The 23,219-nt window shown below is 52.9% G+C and overlaps 1 protein-coding gene across 1 annotated transcript; it reads right to left on the reverse strand.

Annotated features, from left to right (window-relative positions):
* Positions 1–1,276: 1,276 nt before the first annotated feature.
* CD5 (CD5 molecule) lies at positions 1,277–22,886 on the reverse strand. The gene is made up of 11 exons (XM_086383773.1): positions 22,635–22,886; positions 11,351–11,389; positions 9,570–9,878; positions 9,062–9,124; positions 8,484–8,816; positions 5,938–6,237; positions 5,157–5,282; positions 4,399–4,452; positions 3,226–3,345; positions 2,602–2,693; positions 1,277–1,740 (listed from the first exon to the last, which is right to left on the reverse strand). Exons 1-10 carry the CDS (start codon positions 22,684–22,686, stop codon positions 2,605–2,607), a joined length of 1,485 nt encoding a protein of 494 aa, XP_086239899.1. The 5' UTR covers positions 22,687–22,886; the 3' UTR covers positions 1,277–1,740; positions 2,602–2,604.
* Positions 22,887–23,219: the final 333 nt, after the last annotated feature.

Consider the following 23,219-nt stretch of genomic DNA (forward strand, 5'->3'; position numbering starts at 1 on the left):
CGAGACCTGAGCCAGCCTCTGCCTTCACTAGACCCTTAAGTTCCAGATCAGCTATTCTCCTCTGGTGCATCGTTAAGAAAACCTGGGCACTGCAGGGTTAAGTATGTCTAGGCTCTCTGGGCCCACATAGTCAAAGCTATGGTTTTTCCAATAGTCATGTTCAGATGTGAGAGCTGGATCATTAAGAAGGCTGAGCACCGAAGAATTGATGCTTTCAAATTATGGTGCTGGAGAAGACTTTTGAGAGTCCCTTGGACTGCAAGGAGATCAAACCAATCATATCCTAAAGGAAATCAACCCTGAATATTCATTGGAAGGACTGATGCTGAAGCTGAAGCTCCAGTACTTTGGCCACCCGACGCAAAGAGCTGACTCATTGGAAAAGACCCTGATGCTGGGAAAGATTGAAGGCAGGAGGAGAAGGGACTACAGGGGATGAGATGGTTGGAAGGCATCATCGACTCAATGGACATGAGTTTCAGCAAGCTCCGGGAGATAGTGAAGGAAGGGAAGCCTGGTGTGCTGCAGTCCGTGGGGTCACAAAGAGTTGGACACGACTGAGCAACTGAACAACAAAGGCTCTCTGCAGGATGCTGCTGCTGCTGCTGCTAAGTCACTTCAGTCGTGTCCGACTCTGTGCGACCCCATAGACGGCAGCCCATCAGGCTCCACCGTCCCTGGGATTCTCCAGGCAAGAACACTGGAGTGGGTTGCCATTTCCTTCTCCAATGCATGAAAGTGAAAAGTGAAAGTGAAGTCGCTCAGTCCTGTCCGACTCTTAGCGACCCCATGGACTGCAGCCCACCAGGCTCCTCTGTCCATGGGATTTTCCAGGCAAGAGTACTAGGGGACCATTTCAGTTAAGGCAATTATTTAGCCCAAGGAAATGTTCAGTTCTGGTCTCTGACTCTCAGGTTAGGCGGTTACCTAATTGGCAGAAACTATTTTGCACTTTTAATAGCTGTGTGAACCCAAACCCCACATTGGCTAGAATTTACTAGGTGCCCGCTCTATGCAGGGCGCTGAGGTGGCACTGGTGCCCTTCAGGCTTGACAGCCAGTGTCCCTGCTCTCTGTCAAGCGAGGGCCCAGATGGAGGGTTGGTGATGAGGCTATGGGTGCTGGCTGGCAGCTGCTGTGCCATGCTAGGTGGTCCTGTGTCAGGAATGAAGCCCTCCAACCATGAAGCTGCAGAATCCCCTGCCCCCGGTAGGTGCCCATTCCCACTGGCACCCCCAGAGGGATCCACGGAGGTAGGATGAGCAGGCTGAGCAGGCTTTTCCAGGAAGCAGAAAAAAGCATTATTTACAAAAAAAATATTTAAAATACATGAGAGAAATCAGCCCTCCCTTCCACCGCCCTGCTCCAGGTGCAGGCTTCCTGTGGGCCTTCGTGGGGTCAGAGTCTGAAGAGAGAGCCGATGTCCACAGACAAGGGAGGGGGCTGCCTGGGTCTGGACCCTGTGTCTCTGCTTGGGAAGGCTGCTTGCTTCCGGGCTCTGCCCTTTCACAGCTTCCACCCATGGAGGGGCCAGCTGAGCCATGCTGGGGTCTTCCCTGGGCTGGTGAGGATGTGAGGAGATGTCGGAGTGGACCTGCCTCTGCAGGGCAATGGGATGTGTTGGGAAGTCCCATCCGTGGTCCTGCCGGGCAGGAAGTGGGACGTGGCATCCAAGTGGTGACTGCAGAGGATTCTCGGGATAAAAAGTCTGGCTCTTAATATTTGTTCCCGGGTCACAGATCTGTGGGGTGAGAAGGAAGTGCGTTGGTGGAGGGCACCTCATGCTCTGGGGATGGTTCAAGGAGTTGGGGGACAGGCCCAGAACCCCCAACCCAACATCAGGGACAGTGGTTTTGCCCTCCTTCTGGGGTAAGTCAATCAGGACATTTTCAGAGGTGCTTTTTTAAAACCTCAGGTATATATTGATTTACAATATTATATTTGCTTCAGGTGTACAACATCGTGATTCAGCAAGTTTATAGATTTTAAGGAAATCAACCCTGAAAAGTCATTGGAAGGACTGGATGCTGAAGCTGAAGCTCCAATACTTTGGCCACCAGATGCAAAAAGCCAACTCATTGGAAAAGATCCTCATGCTGGGAAAGATTGAAGGCAGGAGGAGAAGTGGGCAACAAAGGATGAGATGGTTGGATGGCATCACCAACTCGAAGGACATGAGTTTGAGCAAGCTCCGTGAGTTGGTGATGGACAGGGAAGCCCATGGGGTCACAAAGAGTCGGACACAACTTAGCGACTAAACAGCAACATGATTATTATAAAATATTGGCTCTCTTCCCTGTGCTGTACAATACATCCTTGTAGCTTATTTCTTTTACGGATAGTAGTTTGTACTTCTTAACATTCCTCTACCTTCAGGGGCTCTTATACGTGGTCTTCCCAGATGGAGTTTAAGGTTCATGACCCTGCTGGCTCAGATGGTCAAATCAGCTCCCACCACCTAAATTGCTGACGCTTATTCATTTCCTTTACAATAGCCCCGGTGTTCAACGCCTGACCCCTGACCCCGTTCCTGGATAAGCAAGGTGAGCAGACCCGGGGGACTTGCGCTTATCCCCAGGGCTCTGCCAGGGGCCAGGCTCACCTCTTACAGCCTCTGAGCCCCGTGTAGCTCATAGTCACTGTCGGAGGAGTTATCAGGCTGGGTGGAGATGCGGTGCAGGGCCCCTTCCAGAGCTGTGGAAAGAAAGGAGGCCACGTGAGCAGGCTTATCCCTTCAGGACACACAAAGACAGCCCCTCAGAGCCGAGTGCCTTTCAGCTCTTGGAAGATCACAGAGGCTTCCTGAGCTGGTGGCTCAACAGCCCTGCAAGCGTTGTGATCAAATCGGCCAGTGTCCACTAATGATGCTGAGCGCCAGGCTCCCTGCGGCTTAATTGTCAGTGCCAGTCGGGGAGCACTTGATACAGGGCTCTGCAGGCCGCTGGTGGATGGCTCTGTTCTGCCTCGAAGAATCCGAGGGGCCTCATTTATTGAGAAACATGTCCTTTGGGTCACAGCGGAGCTGGTGTTTAATGAAATCCCGGCACGTTCTTCTCTCCAGCTGAGGGGCCAGTTAAGGCTGTATCCCTTCCGTTACCTGCCGTGACCAGCCGTCAAAGGGGCAGTTTGATCCTCCGCCCTGCTCAGCCTCCTTCTCCCTCTGGGCAACCGCGTGGCCCTCTGCTCGGCCCTGGCGTCATTCCTAGGAGCACCAGCCAGTGCTTACCTGGATAAGCTGAGATCTGGGAGTTCCTGGGAGGCTGACTGTATTCGTTCTCCACGTGGGAGGCCGTGGCGTTCTCAACCTGGGACCGGACAGTCACCGTGTGGTTGCGATGGAAAGACACTGAGTAGATGCAGGAGACGGTGTCGTTAGATGTGCTGTTCTGTTCTCCTCCTCCCCAGCTGGGGCCCAGAACGCCAGTTTCCTGTTCCCATTGTGTAATGTGGGGATGGGAAAGGGGACAAGGACCCCCAGAAATCCTTCAGCACATACTTTTTTTCCCTTTCTTCCTGGGGATGCTCATTCTAGCAGGGCTCAGACTTACATTTTTATTATTTTTTTACAAAATTTTTGGCCACACCCCATGGCATCTGGAACCTTAGTTCCCCAACCAGGGATGGAACACACGTCAGAAAGCGGAGTCTTAACCACTGGACCAACGGGGGTGTCCCAGGGCTCAGACTTTCAGAGCAGCTTTGGGTTGGCTGGCAAGCTGATTGGTGGGCAGGCCTTCAGTCGGTCAGTCCTCAATCATTGATCAAGCAGGGAATTGGGACATGAGTGATAGGGCAAATATGGTCCCTGCCCTCCTGGAGCTGAGGGTCTTTATCTTGTAAGAAAGACTTGACAACACAGTTGAAGGATTTGGCCCTCTACGTGTGAAAGGGGAGGATGTGCGGTGGAGACGGGAGGAAGGCTGTGGTTCTACCCACAGAAGTGCTCTGACTGTGGCCAGAAAGAAAGACGATGGGGGCCGGGGTGGGGGTTGGGCTGGCTGCATCCTAACGTCTTAAAACTGGCCTTGTAAAGTCTGTCCATGATAAAGACACTCCATGAAAAATCTAGCTTGGGCCACCCTTCTTTACATATGCCCGTTCTGGAAAGATGAACCACCCAAAAATGCCCGTGAAGGTTCTCTGACAGGTCCTGAAGTAAAGAACTGTGTCTAACTTTGCTTAATTCACTGATTCCCAAGTCTCTTTGATCATGGCTTCCTCTTTTCTGGGTGCCACCTGCTAGCGCCCGTGGCCACAGGCACGCCTTAGACGACAACAGTGGAGTTGGAGGCCACAGGCAGCTGCTGGTTCCCTCCTCGGTCAGCAGTGACCCATGACCCTGCTCCGCCAGCCTCCTTCCTGAGGCCCAGGGAGGAGCCTGCCTCCGGGGCATACTTACTGTTCTGGTTCATTCCCGTTGGGCCAATCCACTGGCGCTGCTTCTTCTGGCGGACTGGGTGACAGACAGATGGCAAAAGGCACATCAGGATGGGGGTGGGGGGAATTGAGGGGGGAGTAGGGGAGGGGGAGAGGGAAGGAGGGAGGAGGCAGCAGGTGCGTGCTGAGAGGCTGATTTTCCAGGAGAAACAGCGCAAGGTGTGTAGAACTAGAATTCAGGTCTGGGAGGGCTGCCGGAATCCAGCCAACACTGCCCACCTCTGGGCTTTCTCCCACCTGCCTCTCTAATCTCACAGCCTCGTCTTTGAACGATTTTTTCCTGAGCTCTGCAAGGCCAAGATGACACCTACTGCATTTACCAGGTCTGCCCTTGACCATTTGTTGGATGGGGAAACATACAGAGCTCAGACAGGAAGTGGCTCCATCCTCTGCAAAGTGGTGGAGCCAACTTGGGACACCTGTCTTCTGAGGTCAGACCCTCTGGACCCATCACAGTCTAAAGAATACCCACATCCTCCCTTGGGCCTGGAGTGGGGTCCCCTTTGGGCCCCAGATGTGGGTGAATCAGTGATTTTCCTGCTTGTTGCTTGGAGTAGAGAAGGGCCAGTGGGCAGGAGAGGGAGGGGCAGGGCTGGGAGGTGAAGCAGAGGTGAGCCCAGCCAGCTCTCCGAAGGCGGGGACCCTCCCCTGCAGGGGCTGACGTGCAGCCCTCCCCGGCAGGGGCTTCCGAGGGAGGTGGCTCAGGGCACCGTCACCTACATTTCTTCACCACCTTCTTGTAGGCCAGGGGGCCACACACGACCAGCAGCACCGCCAGAAGCACGAGGGCCAAAATAATGCTCATCACGGCGCCCGCACCCAGGCCCGCTCGGCTGGAGTTCTGGCCTGCAGGAGGCAGAGGGAGGTCAGTCCTGGCCCGGAGTGGGGGAGGGGCATCAAAACGGTCCATTTGAGGGAAGCTCCTGGCTGGCTGGCTGGCGTCCCCTAGGAATTGGCCAGCATGTGTGGGAAGCAGTTTTCTGTCTGTCTGTCCATCCATCTCTGAAATCCTCTGCTCCCTGTTCATTTAGCCACCATTTACTATCTCACAATTGATCATCCGGCTCTCATTTACCACTTCTGCTATCAACTTTCCACCATTTTCCAGTTACTTATGAGTGATTGCCTTGCCTTCATCTACCAATAGCCGTCCACCCATCCATTTCTCTCTCTCACGTATTAGTCCATTACCATTAATATAGGAAAGATGTACCCCATCCCTTGCTTTCCTAACTTCCATCTGAAAGAGCAGAAGACAGAATAAGAATCCTATTATTCACTAGCCTCCTGACAATTATGGCCAGTCTCCTCCTGATGGTTCCTGCTCATTGCTGTCTGAGCACACTGTCCCCTCTCCCCCTATTTGTCATCTCTCCATCCTGTCCTAGGGCTCTCTCTCTTTAGTCCTTGGACTGTTCTTCGGAAATAATACTCATTGACTGAGTCTTAGAACAAAAATCCAGAATCACCCTCTAACCACCACGGACCATGGCCAACTCACATGTGACAAACACCCTCTTGCAGTGCGACTTTTTCTCCTCAAGCTTGTGGCACCGGGACAGTATCCCCGGGGGACAGTAGAAGCCCCCCAAGGTCTTCTCGCTGGGGTCCAGCCCCCGGTAGGAGCTGACGTTGCCGCACTGCTGCTCCCGGCACACCTCCTCCCACCGTGCCGTGCCCTTGGCCCAGGAATCATCACATAGCATGTCCCACTTCTGGCCCTTCCCACTGCGCACTTCCACGGAGCCTTCGCACACGTCGCTGCCCCCAACCAGGCGGCTCTGCACCTTGGGCTGGAAATCTGGGGGGAAAGCAATGGGAGGTGAGTTGGTGGGCTCGGCCGGAGCTCCCTGGGCCCCGAGCCTACGTGCCGGGCCACTGGGACCCTGTGACACTGGCCAAGTGTGGGCCCTAGCAGGGCCCAGGTCTCCGGGGGGCTTGGGTACCACATGGGAGTGCCTTCCTTCCTGCCTTTCCCTTCTTCTGGCATCCTCTCTGGCATTTTCTCCATCAAGTTCTGTCCCTGGCACCTCTGGGCAGCTGAAACAGCTTGGGCACTTTCAATGAAAAGGCCGGCACAGGGGCAGTGCCCATCGGCAGCCCGCAGCTGCCGTCGTCCCCCACCCAGGGGGCAGCAAGAGAAGTGAGAAGTGAGAAATACGCTCCACCTAAGTCTGCTTCCCTTTTTGAAACATCCTCTCATTCTCTTGCTGCTCCCTGGGAGGCTGGAGGGCTTTTCAGAGAGGGGAAACTGAGGCCTGGGGATGAGAAATACCATCTGCTTTGAGTCCTGGAGATTCACTGCTGGGAACCATACCCAGGAATCCTGCTGCCCAGGCCTTGAGCCTGGAGGGACTGGCTCTCATAAAAGGGCCTGATGCAACAGAGAATCATCGATTTCTGCTTGTCCGCTTGGCCTGGGGGCCCATGTGTGTTCAGGTCAGAGCACTTTGTGATCTTACCAGCTGTGGCCAGTTGCTATAGCAACAGTCATCTTCAAAGCTCTAGCAAATCTTCTACTCAGAAAAAAAAAAAAAAATCAAAGGCAAGCCTTCTGGGTATGGCTTTGCAGGTTGTAGCCTGCAAGAGGGCTCAGAGTGGTGGGTGAGCCTGGGAGCCTGCCAGGTTTTTTTCCCTCCTCAGGCTGAGAGATCCTTGGGGACTACTTCTTCCTGGAGGGGGCAGCATTTTACTAATTCACACCATGAATCCAGTGTTTTGGGGATATTCCTGCTTGCAGGATGGGCCCAGTGTTCCAGAGCAATGCTTCCCAGGTTAATGCACATGAACCCCTGAGACTTTGCTGAAATGCAAATCTTGATTAGTAGATGGAAGGTGGGGCCTGGGAGTTTGCATTTCTAACCAGTCAGATGAAGCTGCTAGTCCAGGATCACATTTGGAGTGTATGCGTGCGTATGTGCACACATACGTGCTCAGTCGCTCAGTTGTATCCAACTATTTGAGACCCTATAGACAGTATTCTGCCAGGCTTCTCTGTCCATGGGATTTCCTAGGCAAGAATACTGGAGTGGGTTGCCCTTTCCTCCTTCGGGGGATCTTTCCAAACCAGGGATCGAACTCACATATCCTACGTTGGCAGGCAGATTCTTTCCCACTGAGCTACCTGGGAAGCCCTCCACACTTGGAGTAGCTGAGGCTTATACTACAGACTCTGGAGTGATGCTACTTGAATAGAAACCGCAGCTAGTGTTCTGTGATACTGAGTAAGAAATTTAACCTCTCAGAGCCTCAACTTTCCCATCTGTAAAGTAGGGATAACAATAGCACCCACCTCCTAAGCCTGTTGTGAAAAGGATGGAATGCCCCGAATGGTCCCCAGTATGATACAAGTGCTCAGTAAGTGTGACTTCTTAAAGTCTGGACTTTACTAGAACATTTGTGATAGGAGCTACTACCTGCTGAGGTCTGCTGTGCTTACCCTTAATTTGACCTTTGGTCTTTTATACTGTTTCTCTACTGATCCTGGTTTTGGGATCCCCAAGCCCGGCCTCTGGGCTCCTCCCTTAGCCACACTGGCATCGTTAGTTTCTTCAGGGTGGTAGTGTATGACTCAGCAGCCTCTGCAGGAAGCCCCTGGGGGCTCCGCTCTGCCCTCTCCCTACCTCCTATGAGTTACCATTGCTCCAGCCTCATCTGTCCCTGAGGCGCATAAACTCCCCTCCTGCAAGGCTGGTCTCCTCCAAGTGCTCCATCCTTCTTGGGCCCTTGACACAAGCCACGATCCATCAAAACCACCAGAAGACCCTGCCTCTTCCCGAAAGTCCTGCTCTTCTCCAAGTGGCAGCCAAGCCAGCAGCACATTTGGGCCTGTTCTGCGTTACTTTGTGGAGATTCCCAGGGCGTTGCGTGTGCTACCTCTCCACCCCACGACCGCCCTACCTCTCAGAGGCCAACGATCAGCTCTCCGTTTCCCTTGTGTTCTCCATAGCTCTAGTGCCCTGCGCTGCATGCTGGGGTTTCAGGAACGTGCGGTAAGTGACATGACCACGTGGGGACGCCCGTGGGTCTCAGTCTGCTCCCACTCACCAGAACAGATGAGGCCAAGAGCTTGGCCACCCACCCAGGGCTGCACTTTTCGGAAGCACTGCTCCAGGGAGGTGCATTTTGGGTTCTGGATCTCCCAGCGGATTGGCAAGGGCCTTTGGCCTTCTGGCTTTTGTGTCTGGGCTTCCTCGGTCTCTGGCAGGGGCTTCAGGAAGGAGCCACACTGGAGGGCTGCACAGATGAGTTGCCCCAGGTCCTTGATATCATTCTGGGGCTCGATGCCGATGGTGCCGCCCAGGCCACCACTGTAGAACTCCACCACGCCAGCACACCGCAGGCCCCCGGGCTCTGCCACCAGCTGAAACCTGGGAGGTGCTAGGGGAGAGAAGGGAGGGGACAGGGACCTGAGCACTGATGACCAGCACGCAGACCTTCCTTGTTCTTTGGTTCTGACACACAGAGGACCAAGTGACTGGGCAATGACCCTAGAAGGTGTCAAATATTGCATGGAACATGCGCTACAATTTTTCTTGCTTACTTGAGATTCAAACGTAAACATCCTGTGTTTTTATTTGCTAAAATCCAGCACCCTACCCCCAGAGCCCTCAGAATCCTTTTACCTGTGGGCTCCGGAGTGGTTGTGGGCGGTGAGGTCGTGGGAGGAGCTGTTGTCCTCGGTGGCTCTGCAAAAAGATGCTCTGATTAGGGAGAGGCCAGGGCCCCTGGAAGAGGAGGGGGTGTGGGGAAAGCTGGGGGCAACTGGCAGTATTAAGAAAGAACTGGAAGTCGTGATGTAAGTACCACAGGCCCCATTAAACCCACTTGACCCATATGTTGTATCTAAGCCTCCTGCAAGTGCCAGCCCATTTTACAGTTGGGAAAATAGAGGTTAAGAATAGACAATGAAGTTAGCCATTGGCAGAGCCAGTTCCTCTACCTTTTCCATCCCCAGACAGGGGCCAGCACCCACTCTGCTCTCCCCTTCCAGTTCCCCACCAGTGCATGTTTCTGAGAGGGTGGTTGTAAGTCGGTGACCCCTTCCACCTGCTTGCTCAGGCTCCAGGTCACAGGCATGGGCAGGGAGGCTGCCCAGGCCTAGGGAACCTACTCGGCTGGCTAGTCACCCACCTAAGCAGAACAGGGCTAGAGAGTCCATCTGGGGTCCCCTCTTGAGGCTGCAGTTGGAGAAGGATCCCAGCTGTCCGTGGCAGGTTATCAATTTCCGGAATTGCCCCTCTTTGAAGTGACGCGAGGGAAAGAGAAACAAAGGGTCCCGGCACTGCAGCTCCTGGCACAGCTTCGAGAACTTCCAGAGAGGCTGGTTGAGTAAAACCTGGCCCCAGCTCTGGCTGTGTACTGCGTACCACTCTGTCCCGTTGCTGACCTCCAGACGGCCCTGACACCGTGAGCCGGAGCCGCTCAGTCTCATGGCGAGCCCTAGGAGTCAAAGAGATGGCAAGTGGGAGGTCAGGCTGGACAGGGTCCTTCACGGGAGCCCTCCCTGTACCCTCCCCACCCAGGACCCCAAGTCAGCCAGGCTCCCTCTACCCACGGGGTCCTCCCACCAGCTTTGCTCCTCCTGCGAGTTTCATCCTCAGGGTCCCTTCAGGGACTTTCCAGAAACTCATGCTGGTGCTGCTCTGGTTCCAGGTGGTCCCTTAAAAACCAGGTCCAGGAAGAGGGGCTCGAGACCCCAGGGGAACTTGGAGCAGTGAGCAAGGAGTTCTCAGCACCCACTGCCCAGCAGACTCGCTCCCTGCCCCCTGCCTTGAAATTCTCTTTCGATAGACCCCAGATAGGGCCCGGTGCCTGATTTTTTTCTGTCTATCCAACTTTTAAAATCAATTTTATTGAGGCATGATCTATCTACAGGGACATGCACGCATTTTAAGGGCACTTGTTCAATGAAATTTGACAAATGTATACACACCTGCAGCCCCACTGTGCTCTAGTCAAAGAACTTTCCCATCACCCAGAAGTTCCCTTGTGCCCTTTCACAGCTGATTTCCCTGAATCCAGCCTCAGGCCTCCAGTGACCTGCTTTCTGTCACTAGAGTTCTGCCTGCTCTCAAATGTGATATAAGTAGAATCATGTGGCAGGTCCCATCTGGCTAGCATTTGAAGTTAGCATGTCATTGCAGGCTTCCAGGTCCCAGTCCAGGGCCTGCCAAGGACCCCGCAGCCCCTTCTGACTGCCTGGTAGCTTCAAGAGACCCTCTTGCTACATTTATCTCCAAATACATTCAGCCTGATATTATCTCAGGACATGTGAAAAAGAGAGGTCTGTGGAGAAGGGAGCCTGGGGACTGCTGGATTTGAAACTGCTTAACAGAGTTCCTCATTGCAGGACTTCTCAGACCCTTTACCAGGCCATTGTCCCCTGTCAGGCTCTAAGGTGGGATGTAGTGTGGCCTATGCTTTGTCCATCGAGTTCCATGGAACCCTGTTTGGGAAACACTCACCTCTAGGATTAAAGTCCAAGACATTTAACACACATCACTATCTGGGGCAGCCTCTCTGCAGCCTCTGCTGCAATGTCTCTGGCCAGGGAGCATCTGGCAGGACTGGGTAGGAAATAGGACTTTGCAAGATGCATTTATGGGCCAGTATACTTTCTGTACCCGATGAGTGGACTGTAATAATAGTTAGCATGAGAACTAGCATTTGCATGGTACTTTATGGCTGTCTAGGGCAGCTCTCTGCAAATGGGCCTCTTTAGGGTGCGTGAGTGTGTGTGTGCGTGCCCACACACGTCTGCATGCGTGTGTGTGTTGGGGGAGGGGGGAGGTACTCTCTCTCTCTCCCTGTAAGGTGAGATTCACTCTAATGAAAAGATGGTAGGTCCCCCTACAGCCTGGTGGAGTCGCAGCCCTGCTCCATGCCCCCCTCTCCGCGTGGCTCTTCCTTACCTCGCGCCTCCACCTTGAGCCCTCCGAGGCAGGAAGTGACTGCGGAAAGGAGAGAGGAGGGTCAGGAAGTGAGGTCTCTCCCCTGCTCCCGTCTCCCCACCTCACCTCTGCCCGCAGCCTGATCAATGGCCTATTCTGCCCCATGCCGCAGTCATGGGGTTCAGGGACTGGGGTTTTCACACTGCAGGTTGTAACCCTTAGGTGGGTCATGAAATCAGTGTTGTGTGTTGCAAGCATCAGTTTTCTTTCTTACTTTAAAACGACTTTTTCAATGAACATGTGAAATTGATTTTCTTTTAGTGCACAGTTCTAGGACTATAAACACATACATAGATCTGCATGATCACTGTCACCGTCACGGTATACAGTTCTGCACACCCCTCAAGGATTTCCTCATGCTGTTCCTCTGTAGTAATATGCAGCATGGCAACCATCAACTTTTTAAAAATTGTGTAGCAATGCAACCGTCAACTTAAAATATATTTGTCAAACTTTTGACAGCACCCCATCTTAGTTCCCTAACCAGGGATCGAACCCATGCTTCCTGCATTGGAAGGTGGACTCTTAACCACTGGACCCACCAGAGAAGTCCCTACAACCCTCAGTTTTTTAAAAAATGAAATGGACGAGAATAGAGAATGTCAGAATGCATCATGTTTTGTGAAGATAAGGCTCAGTTTTTGTGCACTGGGTGTCAATATAAAAATATCCTGAGTGTCACTTTCAATCAAAAAAAAAAAACAAATCAAACATCTTAGTTCTAGAGAGCTGAGAAACTAGCCAACATAGGAACCTAGAACATTTTGCTACTTTCTAGAATTCCCAAGGCAGGATAGAAATGAAACAATTTCTCTTCAACAGCTCCCAGTTTAGGAGGAGGAAATCTGAGCTCAAAGAGGCAGTGGGACTTGCCCAAGATCAAGCAGTCAGTTGGTAAAGGAACCCAGCGGACACGTGTTTGGGAAGAACTGGTCTACCCCTTGGCAGGCTCCTGCCTGGGCCCCTTTAATAGGAATATGGGCCCCTAGGAAGTCCCACTTCCTCCCAGCCTCGTCTGGAAGGAGCAAGTGGTCAAAGCAGGTAATCATCACCCTCTTGGCAGAGCAGCTCATGGCTGACTAAAGTGTAGCTGGGAGAGGTTTGATATGGGTGGGTATGAGTGGGGTGGCACGCTTGTGCAGCCTCCAAGCCCACACTCCACATTTACTGCTGGGCTTCATCAGCCGTAGAACAATCGGTTTGGTTTCTGTCCGCCCCCAGGGCTCGCTTCTCAGCTGGGAACTGGGGACACTATTGGGCCAGGGTGAGTACTTTATACAGTAAAGGGCTGTGTGTTAAGTTGCTTTTGAGAGATTGTTGCTGGCTGTAAAAAAGCCTAGTTTTGCCTGAGTGTTCTGAAGCTGATGGTAGAATTTTAAAGGAAGTCACGCCCCACCAGCCTGCCCCCTCTCCCAACCAAGATTCCTTGTAATGACTTGGCAGCCTGTTGTAAGTTTCATCCATCCTGGCAAGAGCCCACCATAGTTGTCCTGAGAGTCCTGGGCCTCAGAAGGGGAAGGTATTTCACATGCAGAAACTGTGTCAGGCCCAGAGCTCTGCTTTCGTCTGGGAGAGGCTTGACGATCATCCAATCTGCTGCAATAGGCAGGATGGCCTCAGGAGGACATGGTGAAGACGCTTGGCTCACTTGGTGACGAGGAGGCAGGAGGCCCTTTGTTCTGCCCTCACCTTTCACCCCTGACCTCTTACCTCTCTCGGTGCCAATTCCCAGTGGGAATGGGGCTGTCTACTTTTAGGGAGTCATTTCTTTGGCTAAACCCTGAGGGTTGAGGCAGCTTGAAGTGTCGCTAATGAGAAGAGGGGAACCTAAAGATCCACCCTTTGCTGCTCAATGCTGCAGGAAAGTTTCTCAGGCATTGAGGCCCTTCGCTGGGTCTGAGTAAGAGCTCTGCCACATCCTTGGCCCCTCTGAGCCTCAGTTTCCTTGTCTGTGGCATGGGAAGAAGAAAGGGACCAGTTTTATAGCAATGTTATGAGGATGAGCTGAAGCAATCTATGTAAAAGCCTTGGCCCAGGGCCTTCCTGGCCAGCATTCTCCATCCGGCATTGTGTGCTCAGAGCTGGTGTTGCCGGTTATGGAGCTGGCTGGGCCTGTGGCACAGGTGGGTGGACTGCAGGCCTGCTTGGGAGTTTTCCCAGGGGGAGGGGTCTGGGTCTGGATGCTTGGAGAGCTGGATCACAGGGTTTGCTGACCCCCTTTCCCACCTGAGAACTTCATATTCCCAAAGTCACCACAGCCAACCTTTGTTAACAGCAGCTACCAATTATCGAACACCTACTGTATACTCAGCCCTCGGGAGGGTAGTTCCTTACAGATATGGTTGTTTATCTTCCAGATGGCCCCACAATGTGAGCTGAATACATGTTTGATACAGACATCTGTTCAGGGCGACACCGCTAGGGCCTGGATTCGAACCACAAGTCTGCCTTCCAAACCCATCTCTCTGCTTTCTGCCACCCATCTGGGCCTCCAAAGGGCCAAGTCCTCAGAACGGACAAACAAGCAGAAATGAACATGACTTAGACCCTGACCCTGGTGCTGGAGCCTCCAGAGCCCGAAGCCCCTGAGGGCAGGGACTGGGCCTGACCATCCTTGCCAATCTCACATGGAACAGCCAGAGAACATTCTCAGGAAAGACTGCACAACCTGAGAACCAAGGACAGTTCTAAAAAAGAAAACACCCGGTGGAGACAAGGCATCTATGTGATCCAGGGCCTCGCCTTCCTTCTGTGAGCCTGACTGGCCTCAGGTGAGCAGCATTTCTTGTCACCGTCACTGTGACCATCATTGTCACCACCATCACCATCGCCATCACCACCTCCACCCTCACAACGCAGTCACCGTCGCCATTGCCGTCACCATCACCATCACCATAATCACCACCCCTGTCGCCGTCACCACCACCTCGACCATTACCATAAATACTTCTATAGTTCATACTTTCTCCCAGACAATTTTATACGTGAACTCTCTCAAACCTCACCGCAGCTCTGCAAAGCTGGCACTATTATTTTGACCTTCTCATTTTATAGATGAGATTAAATAACCTGTTAAGCAACTGATGAGCACTGGGGCCAGGCCTCCAAGCCAGGCCACCTGGCACAGTGTCTGTGCTTTTGACCGCTGGGCTGAGCTGCCTCCCTTCCCTTCAGTGGAAGCCTGTGCTGGCCTGCTCTGTGTTTCACTGATTCCTGCATATTCCTGGCATGCAAACCTGATGAAAAGGAGCGAATTTGAAATCCCCTTCAGCCAGCAAAACATACTATGGGAAGACTTTCCCTGAACTTGATGTGTGATCTTGGCAAATCACTCAACTTCTCTGGGCTTGGTCTCTTCGTTTGTAAAGACCTTAGATTCCACCCTCCCTCACCTTCCTTTCAGTTCAAACTTCCAGGATCTATAATCTCTGGTTCCTGATGTATCTCAGCCACAGGCAGGCAGGCGTGGGCAGGTGAGATGCACGACTGACTGGGAGGCTTCCTGGGTGCTGCTTCTTCCTGTCTGTCCAGGGATCTGCCAGCTTTTTGATTTGTCCACAACTTATTTTTATTCTTTTAGCTGCTTCTCACAGGGGCTGGACCACCATCCTCCTTCCCTGAACCCTGCAGACTGGGCTCAGGGTCCCTCAGACCCCCTTCCTGGCTACACCTTAGCCTGGAGGTCCAGGCTAAGCATGCAACCAGAGGTCCAAGGCTTTGCTGCTGCAGAACCTGCCAACAGAAGCCTGGGGACCCTACAGACCATGAGGGACTCTAGTCATGAAACTATCGCGCCATTCCCCAATCCATTATCTACCACCACAATCTGAGCAGTCAGGACCAGGGTCCTTCCTTCCCAGGCCAACCTCTCCTCAGAGCCCCCACTATTTCAGGCTTAGATTGGCCGAGCCAGGGAAAGCTCGGGGCTGAAAAAGCCAGAGAGGCAATAGGAAGTCTTTTTCATGCTCCCCAAACTCCTCTCCTCATCTCTACCTTTGCAGAGATTGAGCTGTTTAGACCCTGCTGCCCTAAGGAGGTCTCAGGTGGGGAGTAAATGAACTTCTGAAAGCAACTCTGAGACATTTACGCACTCATCCCCTCCCTTGCCTCTCCTCTTCCACCCTGGCCCCCCCCACCGCCCCCCCCACCCCGCCATTCTGGATGGTTCTCTCTTCGGCTCCCTCTACTGCAACACTTTGAGCTGCATCAGGCCACAGATGAGTTTTATTTGCTCAGCAGAGTGTTAAAAAATTGGGGAGGGGAGCCCGTTATTTTTAAAAGTTTCTTTTTGTTTTCTTTTTCCTCTTCTTATTTATTTTTCGGCCTCATACATAGCATGCAGGATCTTAGTTCCCTGACCAGGAATCAAACTTGTGTCCCCTGCACTGGAAGCACAGTCTTAACCCCTGGACCACCAGGGAAGTCCCTTGCTTTTCTTTTTTATAAAAAATCCCAAGATCGAGATACTTTTGAAAAATAAATTTTCTGTGGCTCAGGAGATAAAGAATCTGCCTGTAATGCAGGAAACCCGGGTTCAATCCCTGTATCGGGAATATCCCCTGGAGAAGGGAATGGCTACTCCATTATTCTTGCCTGTATTCACTCCAGTATTCTTGCCTGGAGAAGTCCATGGACAGAGGGGCTTGATAGGCTACATACAGTCCACGGGGTCGCAGAGTCAGACACTACTGATTGACTAACTCTGGTCATGAGGGGCTGAACTGCCGTGAGCCCTAGGGCAGTCAGTTCAGTTCTATCCAGGTTTGCCAGCGTCCTTGGGGCACCCTACTGTCCCCCTGCATCTGGAAAGCCTCAGCAGCAAACATATGATGGTTTCTGCAGCGAAACATGAATTTTCACACCAAGTAGGATGCGTGAAGATTATAAATAGTCTCCTATTCGTTCAAGGCAGGATTTGCAGTGTATGCGTTTGCTGGAAATTTACAAATACTTTTTGGAATCACAAATGCAAGCTGGTGGGCCTGTATTATTGCTCCCACTTTACAGCAGAGCCTGAACTTGGCTCAGGCGGCTGGCTTCAGAGACTGTACCCTTTATGCTGGCCTCAGACCCACTCGTGGGCCCTCCTGGACCTGCAAGCTCCTCTGCTCACAGTCCCTACGTACTGAGAAATGGAGGCAAGAGCGAGGCCCGCCTTGGGGAGCCCTGCCTTGCGAGGGTCCAGTGGGCACGGGGATCCCAGGGAGGCGCTGGGACTTCACTGATAATAAAAACAGGATAGCCACCTCTTACCCCGTGTAAACCCGCAGATAATGGTTTTACATGGGAGACCCCATTTCTTCCCTACATCTTCAATCATGGGGTCTGTCATCACTCTATTTTCCAGATAAGGAAATTGACAGACCAATTTAGTGCAGTTAGGAAGTCAGATGTTCCCTTTTTTCCATTAACAGTGATTCCCTTAATGGTCCCTAACATTCTCATCAATTTACAGCAAACAGTATGTCCACTGCCTTTGGGGCGCTTTCTGTATTTTCCTTCCCTCGGCCTCTGATGAGAGGCTAGGTCAGGAGGCCAGGAATCCTGATTTTCTGAGACGACACTTGTCAGTGGAGCCCTGCTAACCTGAATCTGTATCAGGGCTTCAGGGAAACAAAGATCACAAAGGGCCAAAATTCTGTTTCTCTGGTGCAGCACCAGATGAAGGTTTGGTTTTTGATTAGGAGCCTTTTTGTGTGCGAAATGCTCAGAGAGTCACACGGGGTTCATGCCATGAGAAGCTGGGGGGCTGGAGCCCACAGAAGGAACAGCAGATTCGGGTCTCTAATCTCACCCACCCAGAGCCTGTGCCAACAAGCGACAGCGAGCAGCTCCTGGGCAAAATGGCCTTCGTATCTGAACTGCGATTCCATGCTCTCCATGATGGCCTTGTTTGTCTGATTGAATTTGCATGAGTTTCACACTTGCCGTATGTGGTTCCACTGTCACACGGACCAGCCCTCCTTTCTTTTCAGAGCCTCACTCACTCCAAAACCTGCACAAGGGCTCGTCCTTTTCATCCACAGCCCTGTGAAGAAGGGACGGACGCCATCTCTACTTTTAGATCAAGAACCTGATGTTCAGAGAGGCTGAGTGACTAGCCCAAGGCCACACAGCCCACTGGTGGTAGGGTCAGGACAGAAATCCCATCACCATCACTTGATAGGGCCCTATGGGCTCTACCACTGGGAGACCCCAGAGCCTGCTGGCCCCGAGGTACCAATGGGGAAACTGAGGCCAGAGAGAAAGGAGGGCTTCACCCCACAGGGGTGTCTGTGGGACCCTTGTTGCCTCTGCCGACCATCACCAATTTCCTTTTCTGTTCCGACCACACATCTACCGGTTGTGCCCCCAGAGAAGGGAGTACCAGGGTTCCTGTGGGAACGTGAGGGTCAAGCTCCCCAGGGGTGCACAGCAATGACAGGGCAGGGGTGGTGACACGGTAGTTAGAGGAAATAACACTGAGCCACAGCCCCCACCCTATCTGCAATTCAAAGCCAAAACGCAGTCCTTTCTGACACATTTGGTGGGAAGGTATTTATGTTTTTAGTGCACAAATGAAGTTGCACTGAAGAAATGGGAAAGTGTTTGATTACAGCATGTTGCCCAGACCTCCTTGGTGTGTTGTGAGCACACAGCACATACACAACAGTACCTTCCACCGCCTGGAAAATTCTGAGTTCCCAAACGCATCCAGCCAGAGGTTCAAGATAACGGCTTGTGGACCTGGAGAGGTCCTGTTTCTCTCCAGGGTGCTCAGCACTCTTTTTCCTCGGCTTGGCCCCAGGTGCCTCGAGTTTGTTGGAGAAAATGCCCTGTCCTCACGGAGGCCTTCATGGCTGCCCTGCCTCGAGCCTACATGTGACTGCCACCTTCCTTCCTGGGCACGCATGGTGCGGTGGAATCACTCACTTCCTACGTATATTTGCTCAAATGTGATCTTCTTATGAGACCTGGGTACAGCACAGCCCCCCCAGCCCCTAACCCCCAACCCCAAATCACTCCTGACCTCCTAACACCCATATAATCCTTGACTTGCTTGTCTCTTGTCTGTCTCCCCATCACACCTCTGTCTACTATGTCAGCTCCAGCTGGACAGGAATTTTGAGTGTTCACTGCTGTGTCCCTGGCACTTAGAATAACAGGTGCTCGATAAATACTTGCTGTCTGACTGAATGAATGAACCAGATTTAAGGATAACAATTATCCTTTGAGATGGGCGCAGTGGTTATCCCCATTTTATAGATGAGAAGGCTGAGTCTCAGAGGCATGTTTCTGTCATTTGTGAGTGATCTCAAAGACATCAAACCCAGTTCTGCATTGCTTCAAAGCCCCACAGGCCTTTGCACGTGTACACGCACAACACAGGCACACATATGGCAGGCATGCACACACACACACACACACACACACACATGCTCACAAGGTACCCACATGCATGCACATAGAATAGGCATTCAGTCGGTTTTGTAGGAAGGCAAAGTCCCTCCATGGTCCCGATTGCTGCAGGGAAACCCCTCTGAGCTGTTGGCACGGGACAGGGTGACCGGAGGGGTCAGTGGGGGCCCTGAGCTCCCAGGTCTTCTGCTCCCCGCTGGCGGTGGGGAACTCGGGGCTTCTGGGGGCCTGATTCTTTGCACTCAGAGCCAGCAATGGCCTCAGCTCTGCACCCTGAGACTTCAGACCGGGTGGTAGGCTCACAGTGGGCATCCCCTCTCCCTACCTCCACTGTGGACATCCAGCCCCTCTAGGCCTGTCCTGCTCGTTGCCTTCACCCTCCACATTCCCTCTGCCTGGGTCACTCCTCCCGCTTTTCCCTGCCTGACTGGATCCTTCCATCATTCGGTTCTCAGATGAGGTCATCTCCTCAGAGAGCAGCCCCTCAGGCTGGGGGCCCCATCAAACGTGAACTTGGTCCCAGAGGCTCAGTGGTTACTGTTTCCTTCGTCACGCTAATGACAAAATTTAGAAATTTGTAAAATTTCGGGTGCTCCCTCCATGAGGGGGGTTCTTGTCTGGTTCACTGCTGTATCCCCAGAGCGTTACACAGAACTGGGCACATAGTAGATGCTCAATAAATATATGGAAATGAAGAAATGAATGAATTATTAGCCAGAACAGGAGGACTGGAGGACAGAAAGCCTGATCGCTAGGCTCAAGTCTTCCCCACTGGGTCCTGCCTCACCTGGTTTCTTGTTGACTCTGATAATAAACAATAAGTTATGTTTATGATAAATTATATAATAAATTTATATATTTATTATGTATAATAGGCTTCCCTGGTGGCTCAGACGGTAAAGAATCTGCCTGCAATGCAGGAGACCTGAGTTCAATCCCTGAGCTGGGAAGATTCCCCTGGAGAAGGAAATAGCAACCCGCTTCAGTATTCTTGCCTGGAGAATTTATTATGTATAAATAATAAATAAGTTATGTAATTATGTTACTATATAAAGTTATTAATTATTAGTATTAATGCTTACTCAGCACTTACTATACACGCTAATGTTCCTACTGAAATCTACATTTATTGATTCATTTAATCCTTAGAAATTGCTATAAGACAGGTGCTATTATTATTCGAGTTTCGCATAGGAGGACACTGAAGCTTACAGAATGGGTCCATAGTCACCTAACTGGCAAGGGAGGAGACCAGAATTCAGACTGCTGAGTCCGTGACTTTACCACACCTTAGTGTCAATTTCTGTAACCCTGGGGGCTAGACCTGAGTGGCTGGGCAGTGATCAGAGCTGCCTGCATGCCCCACCTTCAGCAGGTGAGTCCCCGGCAGGTTGGAGCTAAGAGCAGCTGTGGAGGAAAGCAGGCCGTTGGTATTTCCATGTACCAAAGGTCCCCAAGCCATGGGCACAACTTTTGTGGCCAGACAGGAGGCCGAAGTGTCCCCAGGGCTCTGGCGATGGGTCGTCTCTGCTTAGAACAGCTTGAAGGGTGCCTGTGTGCTTGCCCAACCCTGGGCCTAGGTGTCCCCAACCCTTGGTGGCTGTCTGTCTGCTGGTGGCGGTTGTGTCCCATGGCCATTTTCCTAGTCACGGGAGTGGCTTTGGTGTGTCTTTGCTCTTGGCCAGGGCCACGGAGGGGCTCCATGGGAGCAGGAGCGCTGGGCTGGGGTGGGCTCTGCAGCTCATCAGCTGCTCCTCCTGGACCTCAGTTTTCCACACTGTAAAATGGGGGCAACGGGCCCTGCTTACTAGGCTGCTTACTAGGCTACCTGCTTACTAGGCCGTCGTGAAGCTTTCAGAAGAAAATGCCTTTCAAAGTATTTCTTAAGCTGTGACCCACTGAACAGTGGAAATGTTTATTATCCATCAGTTACACCCACACACATACACACTGGGAACCCTGTGCTCCTGGACTTCCGGATGGTTCCTATACTCTGGTTAGGGCCCTGCCTCTGGACTCTGGGCTCTGCTGGGCCTGATCCTGCCAGGAGCCTTGCCCCTGATGGGATTCAGGGGGAGGGCCGCAGAGAAGGATCCCACCCCCACCCTCAGCTGGGAATTTGGCCAGACCCTTGACCCAGTGGGGTCAGAGGCCACAGGTAAGGAATGGGGTTGGGGGGAGGGTTGTGTTCTTAGTCGCTCAGTTGTGTCTGACTCTTTGCCACCCCATGGACTGTAGCCTGCCAGGCTCCTCTGTCCATGGGGATTCTCCAGGCAAGAATACTGGAGTGGGTTGCCATGCCCTCCTCTAGGGGATCTCCCCAACTCAGGGATCTAACCCAGGTCTCCTGCATTGCAGGTGGATTCTTTACCACCTTTACCTCCCCCTCCCCTGAGCCACCAGGGAAGGGGAGGCTTAGGACCTTGGTTTTTGGAATCTCCAGGGCAAAGGAGGCCACAGCAGCTGCTCAGGAAGGTACTGGAAAGTAACCAGGACCCATCCCTCAGCCTCCACCCTGGGGACAGAAGGCACTTTGTGTCTCCTGCAGATCCATGGAAGAACAGTCATTAGAATATGTGTGCACATGAGCCATCCCCACATGTATGGGGGGAAGGCAAGCTACATGCAGAAGCCATGTTTCACCTATGAAAACACATACGTGTACACACACACCTCTCACACACATATTCACACATACACACCCTTTTCTAGAAGGGATTGAGGTGCCCCGCTAAGCAGGCTGTCCCCTGAGTCCTTTCCTCCTAAACTGGGAAGCCTCAAGCTGCCATCTTCTCACCTGTTCCTGTCCTGAGTCAGTCACCTCTCTCAACTGACACACCTTCCAAACCCTTGAGAAGTGGTCAGATCTCACCCAGTTCACCCCGCTGCATTTTATAAATAAGGAGGTTGAGGCCTGGAGAGGCTCGAGTCCTATTTGAGGTCATACAGGGCCAAACTTAGACCCCAGCGTTCACACCACAAAGGACACTGCTCTCACCTATCTCCCGCTTGCTCATCCTCCCCACTGGCCAGTGTCGCTGATGCCCCAGCAGCAGGGCTCCAGTCCCGAGCTAGTGTCACAAGACCTCAGGGATGGAGGGCTCCCTCTTCCACCATCTCCCCTCCAGCAGACAGGAGACTCCAGGCTCACCCACCCCAAACCTTATCCCCAGCCAGCTTCTCCAGAGGCCCCAGGCCATTTCCACAGTCGCCCTTGGGTAAGGGTTAGGAAGTCCCTATCCAGGTCTGGAGTGACAGCAGACCCAGTGTGAGCTCACATCTGCCTGGGAGGTCTGGCTGAGGCCCCTGGGTAGAAAACAGAGTGACTAGGAACTAAGACTTATGTTTTTGGCATCTGCTCAACTGCGATCCGGTCCCCACCCTACCTTGGCCCACTCTGTCCAGAGCATCACCAGAATTGCCCAGGAGATGGTGAGTTTCCTGTCCCTGGAGGCACCCAAGTAAAGGCTGGACACTTATAAGGCAGGGGTGAGGGTGGGTAGCTGCAGAGGGAAGCCAGCACCGAATTAGAGCTGGACAACTTAAGTTCTAGGCTCAGAGCCTGATCTGAGGATGGATTCCACCTGGAAGGGGACAGTAAGGTCCCCAACCCTCCAACAGTGCAAGAGAGAAGGAGAGGTGGGGCCCTTGTGGTGGGAGAAGCAGAGCCCAGTGCCAAGCCGGGGCTGGGGGACAAGACAGTGATCCTGGTGGCCCCAACCCTCCGCGATACTCCAGAGAGGTGACATGCAGGCCTGAGTCAGACTGAGGGATCTGATGCTGGCATCTTCTCTCTTGTACCCCGAGCCCAGGTACCCCCAGCAGACGGCCCAGAAGGGGTACTCACCCAGCAGCTCCAAAAGGTACAGGGCGGCCAGTGGCAGATGCTGAGACCCCATGGGCGCGGCCTCCTCCCGCCTCAGCCTCCGCAAGCTCGGCGCCCAAGTTGAGGGTGTCTGGCCTTGTGTCTCCCTCTCTGGGGGGAGGGGGTGGGGCAGACAGGGCTCAGGCAGGGGTGGGACAGGGGAGCAGGCAGTGCGGGGCCTGCGTCACCCGTGTTTGAAGTTGAAACTGTCAACTTCCTCCTCGGTAAAACACCATCTGTCCCAGTTCGATTGGCGGTCCTGGTCTCTGCCAGCTTCCTACCCAGGGTGCCTAGGCCTGGGGCAGTGCCTATGGTCTGGGGGCGGGGTGGGGGTGGGGGCAGTCCTAAACCAGGATGAAGGGAGGAGGCTTGGGGGGATTGAGGGGGAAAGGGGACACATATCACCAAGTGAGCCCTTAGCTGTCACGAGTGGAAGGTGGTGGGCACCGCCCCAGTCCTTGCAGCAGACTCAGTGATGAAGAACCCCACCCAACCCTCCATCTCTGTTGTGGGGATGAGGTGGGAATTGGAGGTGAATCCCCACAGGTAGCATTTTATGAGAAAGCA

This window comes from Bos grunniens, chromosome 29 (genome assembly GCF_055505025.1).
Source record: "Bos grunniens cultivar Pamir isolate PY7600 chromosome 29, Bosgru_T2T1.0, whole genome shotgun sequence".
Taxonomy (NCBI): Eukaryota; Metazoa; Chordata; class Mammalia; order Artiodactyla; family Bovidae; genus Bos; species Bos grunniens.